At 39.1% G+C, this 20,364-nt stretch overlaps 1 protein-coding gene across 1 annotated transcript in view; it reads right to left on the reverse strand.

The window, feature by feature from the left end:
- The window catches only part of MYPN (myopalladin), a 66,948-nt gene that overhangs the window by 44,711 nt on the left and 1,873 nt on the right, over positions 1-20,364 (reverse strand). The window contains exons 2-3 of the mRNA XM_064662280.1: positions 10,713-11,446; positions 1,559-2,497 (exon numbers count right to left, since the gene is read on the reverse strand). Of these exons, the coding sequence (XP_064518350.1) occupies positions 1,559-2,496 (938 nt within the window). The 5' untranslated portion in view covers position 2,497; positions 10,713-11,446. The remainder of the gene's footprint in view (positions 1-1,558; positions 2,498-10,712; positions 11,447-20,364) is intronic.

Consider the following 20,364-nt stretch of genomic DNA (forward strand, 5'->3'; position numbering starts at 1 on the left):
ATTCCTCTTCTATAAAAAAATCATTTAGTCCTTTGGAAGTTCACATTCCTATCATGCATGAAAGACCCTGTCTAGCACCACAGGTCAAGGTCTTGTTAGGGACTGAGAACCTACTGAAGGCACTAGTGGGGCAAAACAGTCTGAAAGTCACAGTCCAGGGATCCCATGGACTGGACAACTTCACACCTCCATGATAAGATGTCCATAACAAGTGGATTCACTTGTAGATCCTTCTTCCTATGTAATTAATGGTGCATTGTAAATGCTTTTTCCTTCTGAAAAATTAGCAGCTGGTGTGCCAGAAATCCAAGGGAGAGGAAGACAAAGATTCTTTACCACAAAAATCTTTGGAGCATCCGTATTTGGATATTGAGACAGTTTTCATTTGATGATTGTGCCTATTAGTTCAGTAAGAAAGATGATAAAAAGTGTTGGCTGCAGTAGAAGTGCAGTTAGAAAATACAGACCATCTGTGAATGGTCCAAATCATTAGATGTTGAAGGTGCAAACAGTTCTTTTCAATATTTAGAGAAGCAACACAGATTTCTAAAATGCCTATAAAAGAATAGGCAGCCACCTTGACTAAGGATATCTATGTGTGATACTTCAGATATTAGGATGCAAATATGTATAGTACATCTCTAAAAGGTGGACAGAGTTTTCCTTTCTTTTGGATTGGTACAGTCCCAGCAAAGGAAATATGATTCCACCACTGTAAGAGAGAGGTAAATTTGACTAATGAGCTCTCTGTGAACAAATTTAGATATAGAAATGCTGATGAGATCTAAGAATTTTCAAGATAAATTTAAAAGTTAGAGTAATCTGTTTCTCATTTCATTGATGTAATTGATGTGTGTACCTTTGTCACATTTCCTTTCATCTCCGGTGATGTTTTCAAGTGTTACTTATTTGACTTTCAAAATCCTTATAGATATTGGTGAAAAAAGAAATATCAGAAATAACAGTCACCCATCATGAATAAGTGACAATTAACAGGGGGGTCTTATACTTGATCAAACAGAAATGTTTTTTCTAAGGTCTCAGCAGAATCTTTGTCAGAATCAGGATTAGAACTGAGCTGCTTTTGGTTATAACTGGTGTAATAACTGAAATGACCTTCTTTCCTCTCCGTTCATGTGTGGATGTTTTTGGTTTCTGGGATCCTATGTTCTCTCATCTCAGATAGCTTCAGGCATCAGCACGAGGTGTCACAGCCATTGGTGTTTTTAGTTGGTTTACACAGTCAGGCTTGATTTCTATAAAGATAACTAACATTTCTCACTATGGACTCCACACTTTCTTTTAATTAAGGAAGCACAGTATTTAAAAGCATTACTCTAAAATTCAAAGAAAGTAACATGTCCCAAAATATGTTGTCTGAAAATATATACAACCTTTTGTAGAGAGAAATTTTTTTTTCTTAATCAGTTTTTAGTAACCAAGACCAGGAGATTTCTGCTGCAGATTACTGAAATTCATGCATCAAAATATCTGGACAGAGGAAGGCATACACCTACCATTACAGACATACAAAATGACAAGTGCAGAATATGTTTACCTGACTTCAGGTGCTGGGATTCCTACCACAATGCAGTCCAATTGCACTTTGGTTCCTTCAGGAACTTCCCTGCTCTTCAGTTTCTGAGTAAAGCGTGGTGGTTGTCCGATAGGCTCATCAGAATATACAGATGCAGATTCTGACTCTGTTTTTAGCTCTGCACTTGTTAATTGATTAACAGATTCCAAGTTTGCTGCCTGTTGATCATCTGTTTGTTCAAATGTTTTTTCTGCTGTGTTTTCCAAGTCTTGAGATGCTGGAATGGAAAGCCTTTCTCTGTTTTCTGATGTGAGAGACAGGCTAGAGCTACCTTTTTGAGCAGATTTATTCTTGGAATCAATCTTGCTCCTGTAGTTTTTGCATGTTCGGGGTCTTATTCTTTCAGAGTTGTGAGCTTTGAAAAGTGAGGAGAGCTCCTCAATGAAATCTGCTGCCTTGTTTAGGAATTCCTTTTTGGATTCTGATTCAGAGGGGAGGTGATGTTTCTTCAGATCTTGAGAGCTCCCTTTGGAGCCCTTTGTATTTCTGATATGGTCCTGACAAAAGTTGGAGTGCAGGCCGTTGTCTGATGTTTTCAAAGCTGTAGACTGGGCCATTTGTTTGTGTTTTCCCGGGTTGTTCAGCTGATCTGGGGGATGCTGTGACTGTGCCTGAAGCTCATCCTGTTTAGTTTCCAGTGGATTCTGATCAATAGCTTGTCTTGCTAGGTTTACACTTTCATCAAGCTCTTCTTGGCTTAAAAAGGCAGAGAGATCTGGAAGGTCATCTTGAGCAGCTACCTCATCTGAATCACCAGAAGCGTTGCCATAGTGGAAATTATGAGAAACTGGCTCTGATCTGCTTCTTTCACTCTTCCCTTGATGCTTAGTTTCAGCTAAATAACTCTCTCTCAGAAGCTGAGATATAGAAGTTGAGGTTTCTAAACTGTCGTCTTGCATGCTGCCAACAAAAAGGACAGATAGGACCACACCTTATCAATAGCAAATTTTTTGATTGAACACACAATTACAGGCTTTTGAAAAGCAGAACACAATATTTTCAAACTGTGTCTGAGCACTGAATACTTGTAATACTTGAAGTAATTGTAAGTATGGCCTTGTTATAAAGGCCTGCTTCTGTACATACTGCCAGATGCTATTGCCTTTACCCAGTGAAGTTCATCTTTTATCACTTTCTGCTGTAGGTAGCCTTACATAGCTGAAGGAACTGCAAGTGTGGTATTTTCTACTCTGTTCCAGGCAAAACTTCAACTACAGAGCTGTTAACTGAGTTTCAATGTCAAATCTCAGATAGTCACAGAATATTTTGAGTTGGAAGGGACCCACAAGGATCATCAAGTCTCCAACTCCTGCATGAATGGCCTGTACAGGGACGGAACCTGTGACCTTGGCATTATGAGCACCATGGTCTGACCAAGGGAGCTAATTTAGCTAAGAAACAACCTCATCAGGCAGGTGAAGTGTTGGATATTTCAGGGACTGAAAGCTGTGAGAGAATAACAGTACTTTTAAATGAAGTAAATTTAGCTTGAAAGGCACTGCAGTAGTAAGTAAACGAACCCTCAAAAACATTTGAGAGACATGAGGAGGAAGGAAAAAAACCAAAAATATTCAATAATGACAATTTTTCATTTAAAACTCCTAAAGATATTGCATTATAGGAGGCGGTAATGGTGCTAAATGTTCTATACCTTCTTAAATTCATGATTATTTCTAATAAGCTATTTAAAGTAAAGAACTATGTCATGATTTGATACAAACATCATTCGTACTGCAGGGTTTTCAAAATCATTATCTTAGGTCATCCTGATTCTGAAAAATATACCACATGAGAAGACTGTATTAGAAAGCCTATACTTAACCTGCATGCTTGATAAGCAAAGCTAAAGAATCCCTTTCCATACTGAAGCAAGTAGGTCTGCATAATATTATCCCTTTCATTTCCACAAGAGCCATTATGAAAGCAGAGGGATTCAGGCATCCTGTTAACACTCTCATCTTAAGGTGGCCTAAGTGTGAAGACAAATGACTGCCCTTTACCACCTTTCAGAGAGCTGTTATCTCACAGATACCAAAGCAAGTGCATGACTATTTACTGGATCAGTCTCTCAGAATATGCAGTGTTTATTATCTCTCTCTTGCTTCATTTATGGCCTGGCGAGTCTTGCTGTGATGGTTTCAAATATTCCTGCTCTAAGGTATCTGGTTTGTCGCACTGCAGAGGGTTCTGTTTGTGTCGTGGCATCAAGAGAAGGGAACATCCATGCCCTGGCATTGGCCGTTTCCATTCATAGCCTTATGTAACTGCTGAAGTTGCCAGAGAAAGAAAATTAAAAAAAGTATCTCTGCTGTAAAAGGCTTTTGGCTTTTCTAGCAGGACAGTTGTCCCTGGAAAAAAGCTGGTAAAAAAAAATGAATCGATAATGTCTCGTACTGCTGCAATATTTTGTCCTGGAACGTGAGTGACAGCCCTTGTTCCTTATTTACAAAAAAGAAAGCTCCAATTTAAACTCTTTATATTCTTCTTCGATTTCTTATATAGAAATTATTTTTCTTACGTAAATATCTGGCATTTTAGATTTATTAATTTTGCTTTTTTTTTGTAATATGAAACAGGGAAAATCAGTAAGACTACAAAGGCACCCAACCAAAATATTGCTAAGTTCTTGCCTGTAAAAAAATAATAAATAAAATGCCATATAAATTATATGCTTCTAAGCACCCAGTGTAGTCCCTGCAAGTGAACCAGAGTCTGCGATCCTAATTGGACACTTGGCATTAAATTATCTGGCACAGCGTTTCAGTGAAGCTGTGGCACATAGAGAACACTGATTTGGGAAGCCCACATGAGATAATGTTGTAAGCTGTTCCGTGACTGGACAGAGTTTGTAATTTAACCTCTTAAGAATACAAAGAGGCTTAAAGTTCCTGCTCCGTGGATACTACTTTTGCTTGCTCAGCTTTAACTTCTTAGGCAGCTGTGCCATCTTACTGAAGCGGAATATGGTTAAGGGGTTAGATTAGCTTGTTTATGTGCTGATCACATACTATGTGCTGTAAAGGTCACAGCTAAAGCTATAGTTTCAACTCCAAAGGGCTGAAATACATTCTAACATAGGGCGCTTACAGACTGGAAGTGAGACCTGTGCCACGAATGAAGTGCAGCCCTGGAGCCTCCCTGTAACAGGGGCCTCCTCCCTGCTGAAAATCGGAAGGGGAGAAACAGAACCAGGGGAGAAGCAGCTCTTTCCTCTGCCCCTTCTTTTTGCTGGCTGAGCCTGCAAGAAGAGAGCAGTGTGTGCTTTAGCGGGATGTTACAGGATGTGCAGCCTCCCAGAATTCTCTCCTGTGGGATGCAGCTCCCTGCTAACCCCTCTAACCTGGATTATACCATCCAGCTCTTTGCAGCTTTAGATGCCACAGTGGAAGGCTGTATTTTATAGGGCTGGAGAAGTGCATATTTCACATGGTGGCAAAGTTTAACTTGCTACATTTCTTGGCCACTCTTTTGGAGTGGCACATCCTCGGTTCACCTCAGTGTTTGTAAAGGCCATCAGACACTGAAAAAAGGTGATACAGGTCTTTAGAGAACACTGGACACACTAAGGAGGAAAGGCAGGTAGGGAAGGATGTGTGATCAAAACCTGCTGAAGTCAAATGAACTTAAAGAATGATTTTGGTGAAAGAATATATGAAAATTATCCAACTGAGACTATTCAGGGTTTTATTTTCCCCTGTTGTACAGATATTGCTTGATTTTCTCATTTAAGTGCTATGTATATTTGAACAGAGGTCGTTTATCACAGTGCAGCTTTTCTGCAGGTAACCCTTATAAAGCAAGTGTTTGTTCAGTGTGGTTATTTGAGACTTTGTTCTGGGTCTTGCATATCTTCTATTTGTCTTTTGAACAAAGCATTGAAACACGAAAGAAATAATTTCTGCCAATTTGCTTAAGGAGTATTACTGCAATATAAAGAGATACTCTCAAAGATGTGTTTAGATTGGCAAAATAGTTTTATAATTCTATTTTGGAAAAAAAAAAGGTGCAGTGAAGGAGCCACTGTCTGATAGCAAAAGGAGAAAAACAGTTCCCCAGCAAAGGACCTGGAACAGCTTCCTTCCTTCTGCCCATTGAAGCAGAAGAGGTAGAAGGGAGCAGAATTCTCCTTCTTGTGTTGGGAAGCAAGATATCCATGAGAATGAATCGGATGCCAAATTCTTACTACTTTGAAAGTCACTTTTCTTTAGAGCTCACCCTAAACATTTCAGTCAGAATTTTATATTTAACTCTTCCCTATTTTCAGCTTGAGTAGAAGATAACTTTTTAATTCTATTTTTAGTAAGGAAGAAGTTGAGTTCTAGTCAAATGTAGCAGTGCATGGCTACTGAATTTTTAAAATATTTTGAATTATATGGTATTTTTAATTAAATGGAAAGTGTTAAGTTTCAGCAAATGTTGCTGTTAGGCTACCAGGGAATCCCATTAATTCCGCCTTGCTCATGCCTTGAGAGATGTCTGGTTTCTTTTTTTTCCCTTTTTTTTTTTTCTTTTCCTACAAGGATCTGCACTATCCAAGGACTACAGAGGGGTGATGATGAGAGAAGCACTGGGTAAGCTGAGCCATTTACATTTCACAGTCAGGGAACAACAGCTTTTACTCAAAGGAGACCAAGCATAGAGCTGAGAGGGTCTCTGGGCTAGATGGCAGTAAGGCTGAATTCAATATGTTTTCTCAAATATCTATTAAACCATCTTTTTTGTGAGTGAAAAGGCATGACCAGAGGAACAACTATCCTATTACAGATCTGACTAATGATAATTAGTAATAATTTAGCCCTTCTATAGCCAAAATTGGAATCTAAGCTTCAAACTTAAGATCTTGAATTCAGTCTTTCTCTTTGTTTAGACTGAGATGTAGAATTGGCCTCGACATGTCTTGAGCCTTGCCTTTAACTTCTCCTGACTGGGGCTTTGGAACAGAACTGTCTTTGTAGCAGCAGAGAAACCATCCCTGTGTGCAGTGGCACAGGACACTGGCACTGGGCAGCAGCACAGCACACCAGGTCATGGAGCTGGCAAAATGTATGCAGGAACTTCAGATGCCTCTGTTGAGCAGAAAAGTGCAGATAACTGCAGAAAACTCTGTTGAGCAAGCAGTAAGAAGGACAAACTCTAGTAAAAACACACGTGGTGTCAATGAAAGCACCAGTTATTTTGCTGACTGGAAAAATGTTGTGATGAATCCGTATCAAGGGGACGAATTGCAGTGCTAATTACAAATAATATTTCTAAACTAGTGTTATTTAGGGTGGAAAATGTGATGACTGATTCCAGCAGCCTGCAGTTCTCTGCTCTTGACTGGCTCATAACCTACAGCACCAAACCAGTGCACTGAGGGCAACATTTTTTGCTTTCATGGGACACAAGGAGTCACCTTGGGCACCCCTTAAGAGGCACCGAAGGATGCCATGAACAAAACTAACTCCCTGAACTTCTTCCATCTACTAATTCAGTTTCCATTAGCCAACTGAGTTTCCAAGAGCCCATATTTATGGCAATGTTCTCTTATTAGCCAAGTGATCCTTAGGATTAAAGATTCACAAAGTTAGAATTAGTTCCCACTCTTTGTTTTGGCAGTGATTTGACCCGAAAATCCTTACATGGAAGGGGGGAAAATTGCACCACAAGGATCTTGCACAGCATAACACCAAACACTTTCATTTCCTCTTGTTTGAGGCTTGTTAGACTCATTGCTAAGTCATCACTGAAAGAACCTGAGCTTTTTCTAAGAAAACAGCACTAGTGAAATCTCAGCAAAGCTGAAGAGAATCCCAGATATGTCTGATCTATCTCTGTTTTGTTTGGTGAGAGACAGCTTCAAATGCTTGATGCCCTGAAGATGTTTTTCAAACTCCCCTTCTGTGTCATAATAAACAGGTTATATGTAAATAGCAGATTTAATGCAAAAAGTATTTGAACATCTTTGGCTTTCAGCTGTAGTTAGAAATTCTGGTCAATACATGTTGTTCCTGTCTTAGCTTTTCAAACTATCATTACTTTTACTGAGAGTGCTTTTGTATGAAACCCAGCATCAGAACAGCTCTCAAACTGCTGCTTCTTGCTCTGCATTGAGGCACCTTTATTACCTTTACACAGCAAGACACTGTGTGCCCAGCAGCTCAGTTGGAAATTGGGAAGTTTAGCAGATATCAGAGGCTATATCCACTTCACCATTAATTTAATTGCACAGAAATTGCATTTACCTACAGACTGTTATGGAGTGTTTCAACTGTATGATTACAGGCTGTGAAAAACAAGCTAAGAGATGACTCAAGTGGTTTGCCTTGCAGATGTTTGATGATCACAATCACATTCTCCTGTGCTTGCAGGAATTCTCATGTAGCAGTTGCCATTGTCACCATTTTCCTTACTGCCTGTTGACAAACTGTAGCTGCTGCGAGACAGACGTTGAGACTCCAGACATAGGAAAGGTTAGGCTGGAGCAGAGGACTAAGATTAGCAGTTCTGTGTGTGTTTGGGGGTGTGAGTGTAAGATATTTTTAAAATTGTGTTTGGAAAGCTGTGTACAAGAAGGGGGTGTACTTTTCTGTTTTAGACACATTAGTGGTTTTGAATTCCGTTCCTTGTAATGAGTCAGATAACTAAACTCCCATTTCCAAGTAATGTGATTAAATATGGAAAATAGAGAGTCTCCAGGCTCAGGAGTGTAACAACTTCTGATGGAAACAAAATCCCTCTGAAATGGGATGGGATAAATCCTTTCTCCAAGTTACTCTGCAACAGACATTGCAAGAGCCCTGTGTGCACTTGGAGTCTTGCCCTGGCCCGTGGCCTCACTGTTACAGTATTGGACACCCTAAGCAGTAGAAAATACTGAACTCTGCTTCAGGGAAAAAGCACGTTCAACACTCACTAACTTTTTCAACATTTCCTTCATACTCTCACATAATGAAATTTTTTTTTTTACTCTGATCACAAAAAGTCTTAATTTTTTCATAATTAATATTGTCTCCAAATACTTCTCAAAATGAGAACTGAGACCCTTTATGCCATGTCTCAAGCTCTGTTTGCCTCCTCAGTGAATCTGCTTGAACTGCAAGGTAAACAATCTCCTAAAGGAACTCCATATAACATCAAATTGAAACAAATAAATTGAAGCTGACTTTTAAATTAGAAGGTCAGACACGAAGACAGGTGATGGCTGTCTTTGAGGCCTGCCTGGGATGCTTCTCCATCCTCCTCTCCCAACGACCTGTGCAGCCAGACCTCTGATGTCAAGACAAGTTCTGAGTGTACTTTAAGTGCTTGTAATGTAGGACAAGTTTTTGTGGGTTCAAGTAATGTGTATAGTCCAGTTTCCTTCAGGGATTGCCCACATGGGAAAAAGTTTATATGAAAGGCCAAAAAAGATGCAGCAGAGATCCACAATTTGATGCTGAATGTACATACAGAAGTCCTCAATGAAAAAATATAACTAACAGGCAACAAGCCTTTCCTCATAGTATTTCTTTCTTTTTGTCCACTGTTCTGTCCTTTTTCTGCCTTTTCATTGGCTTTACCTCAGAACATTGTAACATAAAAGCTTTCACATTTGAATCATATTTTTAAACGACAATGTTTAAATGATATTTATATTAGGCGGAATTAATTTTCCCATCCCTTAGACTATTCCTGTTTATGAAAACAAGCACTAAACCAGTGAAATTTTAAACAGAAGAGTAAACTGATTTTTTTTCTCTTCCCCCCCCCCCCAGTGATTTAAGTTACAGTTGACATTGCATTGCCCAATTGCAGTTATGGTATTGTGTAAATTTTTAACAAACTATCTTAATGTTGTATTTATGAGCAAATATACCTGGACTGCTAATTCTCAGCAGCAGTTGGTGAGAAACATTCTTTCAGTACCACAGCAAGACCTGCTGTAAAATCTCTAAAGAATGCACAGGAGTAAAAAAATCAGCACAGAGCACACAGTTCCCCTTTGTGTTTGGTACTCTGGCAAATGCAAGACCTAACTAACTCCTGAATTGACCAGAAATAATTTTCAATATGTAAATATCATTCTGCTCAGCTACAGGAACTAACACGCTTGCTATTGCTGTTTAAATTTGTTAGCTGTTTTTGAAAAAAAAACAACACAAAAAAAAGACAAACGAAAAGAAATAACCTGACCTTAGGAACCTTCAGGAAGTGTAGGAGAGGGAGAAGAGCAGAGTTGAAGTTTATGAATTCGTACCATTAACATTTGCTGATTTTGTTTTCACTCTTAAATTCTAGAGCATCTTCACAAATGTAAACTTCATGACCAAAACAGAGCTACTGATAAAGTAGTCAGTGTCTTTAGCATAATTTGTATAATGTCCTATTGACATACTCTCAAGAGCTACTCTGTTCTCTTGTCAATCGTTGGCATATTATTTGATAAAACTAAATATGGGCTTCTTATTACTGCTTAATGTTGCAATATATTGGGCCAAACATTTGCTACTGACAGTCAAATACTTTTCTGAGAGAGAGAAAGAGAGCAAGGGAGATAGTGAGAGCTCAAGGGTGAGAGCTATGCCCTTCTAGCAGGACTGTTTCTGCAGCTGTTGTGTACATTAATCCAGAGAGCAGATCTCCCTGCACTAAATATAGCACAGGGGTCATTTTACATGACAGAATAAATAAATAAATAAATAGAAAGCATTTAACTATGGGGACCTCGTTAAATTAGGTTTGATTTTGCTTAAGAAGGAATTCCAGATTATGGCAATTTTGTTTAAGGCTGAACACCAGAACACAAATATTTCAGAACGTGGAGGCAAGATAAGCAGGACGAAGAACATGGTCCCACAAGGAACTTTTCAGGTCATTAGAATCTTGTTGACTCTTTGGAGCAGTCAGACTGGCTCCGAGGGATTTTGAGAACCCCACCAGCGCTATTCAAGTCCTTTATAATGCTGCGGAACACTGTTTCTCTTTCACTGCAATGCACATGCCCCAGCATAATTTAAACCAGTCACTTAAAAAATTATTTGTCCCCTGTGTATGCCTTACCAGCTATAATTAGCATTCAAATATACATGCTCATCAAACTCTTCTATGCTGCTGCAAAATCAAAATGTATCCCAATCTAAAGTTGAAGGATTACCTTTTTCAATTCCTCCAGGTGTTGCTGCCCAACCCTGGCAGTCAGTAGCGGCGACAATTATCCAGAAGTGTGAGGTTAAAGCTACGGAAGTGAGGGAATTCTTCAGGTCCTCAGGAACAGAAGCAGTTCGGAGTCCATGGAGCGAAGGAAGTTAACCTTGGTTATTGTGAGGATGGCTGTGAGGAGCCGGACAACCTGTCACCACCGGGGCGATCGCGTTTGTCAGTTTGCAGGTCCCAAGTTATTTTGAGCGGCGTAAACCATGTGCCTGCAGAGCATTCCAGCTCATTGGCCAGGGAACTGCTGCTCCCACAGCACCTACGGCACCGAGCGCTTGCTCCTTGCTTGCGGAACGGCCCCCAGAGATGCTTATGTGGGTTTTGCTGCTTCATCCAAGAGGGGCTGTAGTGGCATTGTATCGCTCTTGTCAGCTGCTTTACACTTTCTAAAATTACTAGTTATTGCTCTTTCTTTAAGTTTTGATCAAAACTCGAAGATTGCAGTCACTGGGGAACCCATCAGCTGGTAACAACGTAAAGGTTTTGCAATTCCAAAGGCAAACTCAGTAAACACGTATGATTTAATAGTAAAATATTCCTGACTTCTTTGAAGTGTTCATTTTTAAGTTTAGTAAGCACAGTGAAATAGTGCAGAAATCCTTCAGGATGACCTGTAACTACAGATCCTCAAAAAGACAGAACTCCTAAACTTGTTATTGAATGCACAGAAATAAGCTGTTGGGGGAAAAGTAATTGAAAGAGGCAATTGAAACTAAGCCATAAATAAAACCGAGAAATAAACGTAGGTGGAATGATTTCAACATATTTTAACCAGTACGCAGAAAAACCCTGTTACTGTATAGAATTTCATTGCTTAAAACTTTGACCGACTAAAACTTACCACGTCACTTGGTAAACGTAGAGACTAGATTTTCTTTTCTACTCATCCTATACACCAGCAACAGAAAGTTGTCTGGTATTTTAAACAGTTCATCTTACCAAAAATGCTGCTTGATTGTTGATATTTTATTTAAAATGCCTGTCACAATTGCAATTTTAAAAGATTACTAAAATGTTATGCATTTATGTTGGGGAATTTATATACAGCCCTTTTCATATCTAACAGTGTTATAACTGGCTTCTTGACCTTCTACCAGTTCTCTCAAAATGTTATCAGCTGAGCACCTGTGCTAGAGAAGAGGTTCTCCTGTGGAGTGTAGTCCTTCAGAAAGTTACTTTATGAGTCATAATAGTATGAAAAGTCAGAGGTAAAGGCAGTTCTTCCATGAAAAATTTCCTGATGCATTGGAGGTACTTTTCTTTTACTTCTGTCTCTTTTTGTTAAATACTGTGATGGTTTAACCCCAGCTGGCAACAAAGCCCCACACAAACGCTTATGGCCCCCCGGTGGGATGGGGGAGACAATCAGAAGAGTGAAAGGGAGGGAACTCTTGGGCTCAGATAAAAGTGGTTTAATAAGTGAAGCAAAGCCGTGCACATATACAAATCAAAACAAGGAATTCATTCCCCACTTCCCCTGGGCAGGCAGGTGTTCAGCCATCCTCAGGACAGCAGGGCTCCATCATGTGCATCAGTGACGTGGGAAGGCAAACACCTCTGAATGTCCCCCCTCCCTTCTCCTTCCCCCAGCTTTATGTGCTGGGATATCCCCTGGGTCAGTTGGGATCAGCTGTCCCAGCTGTGTCCCCTCTCAACTCTTTGTGCCCCCCCAGCTCCTCGCTGCTGGGGTGGGGTGAGAGGCAGAAAAGGCCTTGTCTCTGTGTAAGCTCTGCTCAGCCATAATGAAAACATTCCTGAATTATCAACACTGTTCAGCACAAACCCAAGCCACAGCCCCACAGCAGGTACTATGGAAAACAATTAACTCTACCCCAGCCAAAACCAGCAAAATGCCATTGTCAGAATAGCATATGAGCATTGTTCATGGCATGGTTTCTTTGATGAGATGGAAAGGCTATATAGTGAAGTCAGCCCTTCTTTTGGGTACAGCTGAGGCATTTTATGGGTTGGGTGATGTCTAACATAACTTTATATTGGGAATAAAGATCTAATGTATTCTTTATAGTATCTGTAACAGTAGATGTGAGCCATGCAGTGCTGACAGGAACTGCATGTTGGTATTGTACCACACGCTGCTGTGCCTTGACATTACAGGAGATGGGTAGGATACAAAGTCTGAAGGGTGAAAATAAAGTCTGATGTGTCTGATAAAGTAATTGTAAACCTACGGGACTTCTACTGACTTGCAGTTATTACCAAATGCTCATGGAGTCTTGCTGCTCGTGTGCTGTTTGTGAGCTGCTGTATGTGCATGATATTGCAAAATTAGGCAATGCAAAGTGATTATCCAAGTCGATTGAGAAAAATACAAAAAATAGAGAGAGATTTATATAAGATGCTGGAATTGCAAAATCACTGAATAATCTGAGCAAGACATAAGCTAAGGTGTATGTAGAAAATATAGCATTGAGAAACCACAAAAGTTATGAGCCTTTACTGTGGCAAACAAACTGACCATTGTAACAGCAGGTGGTACAAGGCCAAAACTTCCGGGAACCACGAAAAGTTGAAGCACACACAGTGATGTGCCAGGTCTTTCAGAGCTGGCATTTTAATGGAGCAACACCAGAGAATTTCAGATTCACTAGTTTGCAAATAACAGCACAAAGCCTATGAAAATACTGTTGCTCCTCTGTCTGCATTTTTAGAAGACAGTGAATTCAGACTTTTGACTGCTGAGCGCTAAAAAATAGCATTTTGGAGTATCATTATCTCCAGCTTCATGTCCTTTTGTCTTTGCTGGCTGGCAGAAGAATAAGGCATAGCATCCCAGAGTAAATTATGTGAGCACTAATTCTCTCTAGATCATGTCTGTCAAAGTTCAAACTACCTTCACAAGCAGGAAGGAGTTTAAAATGGAACTTTGTCATGGCTGGTTGGCTGTCATTCCACAATAGGATTATCAGACTGTATTTGTAAACCTACGGATTTATCATAAATGGAAAATTCGAGATATTAGGATGAAATTAGTACTATTCTATTCATGGCATGTGCCAAACCAATAAACGAGAAATGAGATGTGCCATTTTCAGATTTGAACAGCAGTGGCAAGTCCTCTTTCTCTTTTAGATTATAGACCTTAATGAATTACCTTTTCTTTTGGTAAGAAAAATGTTAATAGCAAATTTCTGGGTGTTTCTGGTAAAGCTATTTCAATAGTGATTTACAAACTTTGTGTAAGATAATATGAGTTGGATATTTTCTGTTCGTGTAGTGCATCTCTCATCCTCAGCATGCCAGGTGTTGTGTAATTTTAATTCAGATTCTAATTTAGAAATAGAGACATATCAGAAGGATGAAAGAAATGGCAGCTTTTTTCTATAGAAAGTACAAATAATAGTGTTAAAATGTTCCTTGAGTCCTATTTTTGTCACCCAGCCCAAAACAGGCTTTATCATTTAACAGGGAAGTGCTGCTGTGAGGATTTCCCAAGTGTTACTAGAGAATTTTTCAGTCTCATTAATTTTTTTGATGAAATGTACTAGTGATTTATGGGGCCTGATGCTGTTTCCAATGAAATCAGAGTTTGTTCTGTCCCTAGCATCAATAGGAGAGGAGTCAGACCTTTCCAAAAAGTTAGTTATAACCATAGTAATGAAAGCAGTCTTCCAGTCATCCACACAGAGCCAAAATCTCTTGTACCTCAATGTTCCATCTATTTGCTTCTCAAAAGGAGTATACCAGTAGTTTGATTTGTTGCAGTAGGAAAGGTGCAGCTGAAAAATGTTGTAAAGATTTCTAGAAATCACAGAGATAATCCCCAGAACATGAAATAATTGATGTTAGGGGTGGCAATAGTAAAAGTGGATTTGTAAAATCCCTTTTTCATAAAAAAACTTTTACTCAGTTGTAAAAACTTTTACTCAATTGTAAAAGTGTCAGATTCTTTAAGATAGATTCCCTGCCTAAAACCCATGGAGGACACTGTGTCCTTATTTTAAATTGTGATATTTTTTTCTTGTGCAGTATTATCCACTGTACAATACAAAAGTTTTATTCAACCTCTTATATTAGATTTTTTTTAAAAGTAATTAAAAACTTGAGATAAAATGAATGAGGACTCCTATCTATAGGATTCAATGATGTGGAGACTATGTCTGGTAATCAACAGAAACCCAAGATCAGAAATCAGTGGATTAAAATTAATAACTGAGAAGCTGAGTTGGAATACCAGACAAAATATGAAGGGTATGTGCTGTTCCAGTCATGACTTTCTTTGGGCAAGTTAAGCAGGAGGAAATTTGATTTGACACTGATGCCAAAAAACCAGCTTAATTGAAAGGCGTGAGATTTACAGTCAGGGTTACTGCTCCGTAACCGTCAGAGACGACAGGATCCACTTGGACACTAAAGGATTTCACTGCCCTGATTGCAAGGCATGACCAGTCCAAAACAGACCATAAAAGGGGATCTGATAATGCCAGTTCTACTGTCTTCATCTAATTTGGAACACTCTGTGATACGTGAAATTTGCATTCCTACTATGACCCCTCTCCTTCCCTGTCTTTTTTTCCTTCCTTACTTTATTTCTTGTCTTTTATGTCTTTCTGCCTCTTGTTAATAAGAACCTGGTGTAGCAGACAAGGCTAATTTTGCTCTGTTGTTTCAGGTCTCCAGCTAAGGCAGCCCTGGCTGGTGCTGCCTCAGCCTGAGGATGGTGTAGGTGTGCAACATCTTGCTGTAGCTGACACTGCCATGGACTTGTTTTCCTTGGATTACACGTAAGAGAGGGCACTAAGCCCATCACTGTGTTTGTACTTTTGCTGTTCTTTTATGGGGTTTGCCCTCCTCTTTCTTATCTAAATTGTTATTCAGATAGAAGAGGATTAGACCCTAGCAGCTACAGATCCATGAATTTCAATTGGCTTTCCCTTTCTTCAGGACATACACCTCCAAAACGTTTAATCAGGACATTCACAGCGTGATTAATGGTACAAAGAGTGGAGTAGCTGCTTGCTTAAACCTAGAGGAAAAGGAAATACAGAAATGTTACTAAAGTGAAAGCCATGTTATATACTTATAATTTGATTATTTGAACTTTTTCTCCTTTTACTTGTATAAAAGTTTAATTTTTTTCTCCCAGTAGCTGTGTCTGGGGTTGATTCTTAGTAGATCCGACATCTACACTGTCTGCCTTTTTTAACCACTTACTGTTGTCCAGAGACAGGGGCATGAATTGTTTTGACCTGGAATTGAGATTAACACAGCAACACGTTATGAATTGTGTTTTTAAAAGTGGATTAAGGGAGGTGTATTTTGTAACCACAGTCTCTATTTCCAATTACACATTCGTCAAACAGAGATTTACAGTTCACTCCTTATTCTTATCACTTAAATGGCATTGCACATCTAGAACAGAGAGCAGAATTTCATCCAGGCTGCTTGCAAAGAAATTAAAACCCCTTAAAGAACAGAGAGATTTCACTGAGAGTCTGTTTGGAAGTTTGTTTAACATAGAAGACAAAAAATAAATGTGGGTATTATTTGTGGAAACCTGATTAATGTGAATTGCATGGTAATGAGGAGAATATACTCAAAGGTAAAGACTTCAGTCTGACCTAAGAACGCATGTACTATATATATAAAATATAGGTACCTTCAGTGTCTTTAATTAGGCATAGTGACTTTCCAGTGTGTTTCTTTGGTTTATATCAGAGGCCCTAAGACCTACAGCAAATTACCCCCAAAGTCCAGGCAGGTGGCAGGAGCCTTCAGCAGCTCAGTCTGATGGCAATGTAGATTAGGACTCTTAGGATTCTAGAGAACCCCAAACCAGGATCAATGGCTGTTGTTTTGAGCATCAGAGGCTTTTGAAATCTGTTCTAGACTATGAGAACTGTAAAAAATAACAGCTCAAGTCAGATGTTTAGTACAAAAAAACATTCAATAACTTAGTTGCCAAAATTATACTTCCTGAGATACACCCCTAATCAGAATGTCTTAAATTGTTGGCAGAACAGAATAAGGAGAGGGCATTCATGGATAGGGTACATTTTAAAAATAATTTCTTGAGACCTCTTGCTCTCCAGGCACGCTCAGATGAGGGTGTCAGTGTTTATCAGTAGTGACATGGCAGTCAGCTCATCTCTGAACCTGTGGTCATCAGCTCACCTCAGCTAGGTGACCTCTTTGGAGGACAGCAATGTGATTGTTCAGTGAGGTAACGAGAAGAACTAAAGATGAGAGCTTGGGAGGCAGATTGCATAGAAATGCATGGCTTAAGTAGCAGGAGAGTATAGTTTGATAACAGTTTGCTAAAATATGACAGAAGCAAACTCGATGGAGGGGAGAGAGTGGGTACAGTGTATTCCAGTGGTGCAACAGGAGGAAGTGAGAAGTGGTCAGTGCGAAGGGCAGGCAGATTGTATCCGTACCTACACGGAGCCTGTCATCTCGACACGTGGGGGCAGTAGAAAAGCACGGCAGTCTCTGTGCCAACAAACAAGATGCGGAACGGTCCGCGGGGTTCGGAGCTCGTGTTGCCGGGTTACACCTCGGGCAGTGTGTGCTGCCTGCTCTGGGCACGGGGGGCCGAAAGCGCTGGCTCCCCCCGGCACAGACCAGGGGAAAAACCTTCTGCTGGAGTTCCAGGGATCTTAAAATGTCCCTCCTTTGTATTAAAACAGGGCCGTTTTGTAATGAAAACACAGCTACGATATCATCCCCAAACTCTGAGTCCCATGAGGTGACTGGATTGGGAATTAGTTACTGTTTTCCCAGCACTTTAGTGTGTCACCTTATTCTGCACGCTTGAGATCAGTTTACCAGCCCCTCCGGATGATTTTGGCACTCTTTCCCTTACGCTGCCTCATCTGTCTGGAACGCCTTCCCTCAGGCCACTGAGTCACCTTCCCACTTTAAATGTTGCATTTTCATTGTAATACTAAACTGACTTGTATTATAACATAATTTGTAAAAATGTATATGAAGATGTACTGCAAAATTTTATCTATAGATACCGATGAAGCTTTAAAACACCAGGGTTTTTTTAGGATTCAGCTTTACCGACAGAATTAATTTTAAAATAAGAGTCTTTTATGTCAAAACACAAGCAAACTTTCAGAAGGAACACAGGTAAGAATTAAAGTAATTTGTTATACCAGCTTATTAAACACCATCAGTATCAGAATCACTCTGTTTACCTGAAGACCAAGCGACATGCAGGCGATGTAAGCTCACTTAAGTAAGTAAGGATCATGACCCAGAAAATCACCTCACAACAACAGCAGCAGGAGGTACTGGCCATTCTGACTAGCCATGCAGATTGTTAGCTATGCCAAAAGTGACTTTTTCACAAGTATATAAAACAGAGAAAGAGAGAGAAAGAAAATGACAGGAGGATATGCCTTTTCTATTAGGAATCTAAATGAGACCTCTAATTTTTTTCAAATAAATCACCCCATAATCGAAAATATTGATGAATACTTTCCCAGGCCACATTTAAGCCAGTGGTTCTGCTTATTCAGTTGTCAGTCTCCAGAACCATCTAATTTCCTAACAGTCAAAACATTAATTTACTCAATGGAAGGAATCAAAAGATCTATCACAGAATTTAAAATACATTGTGATCTCATAAACCACACCTATGACAAGCCAAGTTTAGATAAACTGGTATATCAGTGACATACGGTAATGCCATGTGCTATCCCACAAGTTATAAAAGAAATTTTCTTTCTGCTTAGGATGCCTTTGAAAATCCTTTTTTAAATGTCTCACTTCTTTTTTGCTTTAGAAAAGGAAGAATATTGGAAGACTTCAGGCTATGATACTTAGAAAGAAAATGCAAATATTATGGAATCTGATTAGTAAAGGCCTCTTGAAGCACAACAAAACCCTTTTGGCGTGTTTAGTTGCTGGTGTGGGGCTGTGAAAATTCAATATTTGAACTAAATTTCAGACGTTATGCTCTTAAAGTGTATGCTTATATTGGTCATTGACTTCCCCTGGGAACCAATTTACTCATCTGAGGGTTTGACCTGGTGGAAAGGGAAGAAGAAAAAGTAATAGCTTTGACTTATTGTCCAGTATATGTTCAAAGTAATTATGGCAAAGTCAAGCATCGTATTTGAATCTTTAATTTCTCAAAAATTAAAAAAATTTACAAGGTTCCTGAAATATAGCTATAAACATAAATTTAGTTGGTAATTCTTGAGCTTTTAAATCTCACTTCAAAATATGTCTATTTAAATTGTGCTTTAAAAAACATTTTAATTCTACTTGTCAAATGGTATTTCTTTTAACTTGCTGTGGTTTTGTTAGAAAACATCAGGAAAATCAATATAATAACAGTATCTGTTTTGTTGTCACTTGGGCAAATAGTGAGTTCTGTATCCAGTTAAAATTAGCTGTAAAACTAATAGTGTGGGAAGTTTTAAAATGAAGATTTTACAATTGTATATGTTGTCATTAACTATTCTGAACTAAAACTTAGCCAAAAGATAATAATGCTCATAAATCTGACTTGAAAATGTGCAGACACTGTAAGACCAAATCCTAGATTCTTAAGGGGTCATTGCTGATATAACTCACTGGAAATTACCACTATTTCTAGTGGCTATAAATGGAACACTTCTGGGTTCTTGCCTGTTTTAATTCTGCAGGGAAGCCAGTAGGGATTATTGTAGTTATGAACAGACTACTTTAATGCTTATGGTTATTATAAACACAGAAGACAACACAAACAGGTTTATAATGGTGATGAGCTATTTAGAGGCTCAAACTTGAGCAAGAGGTCAGGAAAAATTATAAAGATCACATGTCATTTGCCTCTCAGAAAAGTAATTTTTAATCCCAATGCTGTTTATTACAAAGCAACGACTTCTTCATAAGACAAGTAAGCATTCGTTTCCTTCATTTTATTAAACAAAAAGAAGCTGAATTTAGAGGAATTGAATTTGTAATATTGATACTCTCTGTTAAAGAGCCAGTTTGCCTGGCTGAGTTTGCTACAAGATAGAAGCGTATAACAGTGTTTGTATTGAATTGTTTGTATTTGCAAGAGTTTAACTGCATTTGGGCACAATATTTTTGTACAAGTCTGCTGGCTAAAAAAATTTGTGTAAGTGTTTTCTGATGAAATTGGTGTTTCAAGCTGACTTCCCTGCTGGTAGTCTGTCTGGTTTTGGGTGTCTCCACTGGGTCATGGGGTGAACAGAAGCTGCTGGCTTAGTTGGGTACTCTGGAAATGCTGTTTCTTTTCTTGAGACAGTCTCAGGAACAGTCTCTCTTAAATCTCCAGGGACCCATGCCCTAGGACTACTCTGAAATTTATGTCTATGTATGTTTAGGAGTAATTTTGCTGTTCTAGAACCTCGCCCAGAAGCTGAAAATAGCCCTGTATTCTTCTTTTATAAAAGTAAATATATGTGTGTAAAGTGGGGAGTATCTAGGATCCCTCAAAGGATCATTTCTGATTGGGATCAGTGATCGTATTTAATGGTGTCTTAGTGACTTGCTGACATTACTGACAAGAAAGCCTTCATCAGGCAGATATAGGTGATGAATCACTGCTATCTCCTCCTCTATCCCAGGAAAAAAGACAGCTACATGCAGTGGAGGCTTGGCACATGTGG

Source organism: Pseudopipra pipra, chromosome 8, assembly GCF_036250125.1.
Source record: "Pseudopipra pipra isolate bDixPip1 chromosome 8, bDixPip1.hap1, whole genome shotgun sequence".
Taxonomy (NCBI): domain Eukaryota; kingdom Metazoa; phylum Chordata; class Aves; order Passeriformes; family Pipridae; genus Pseudopipra; species Pseudopipra pipra.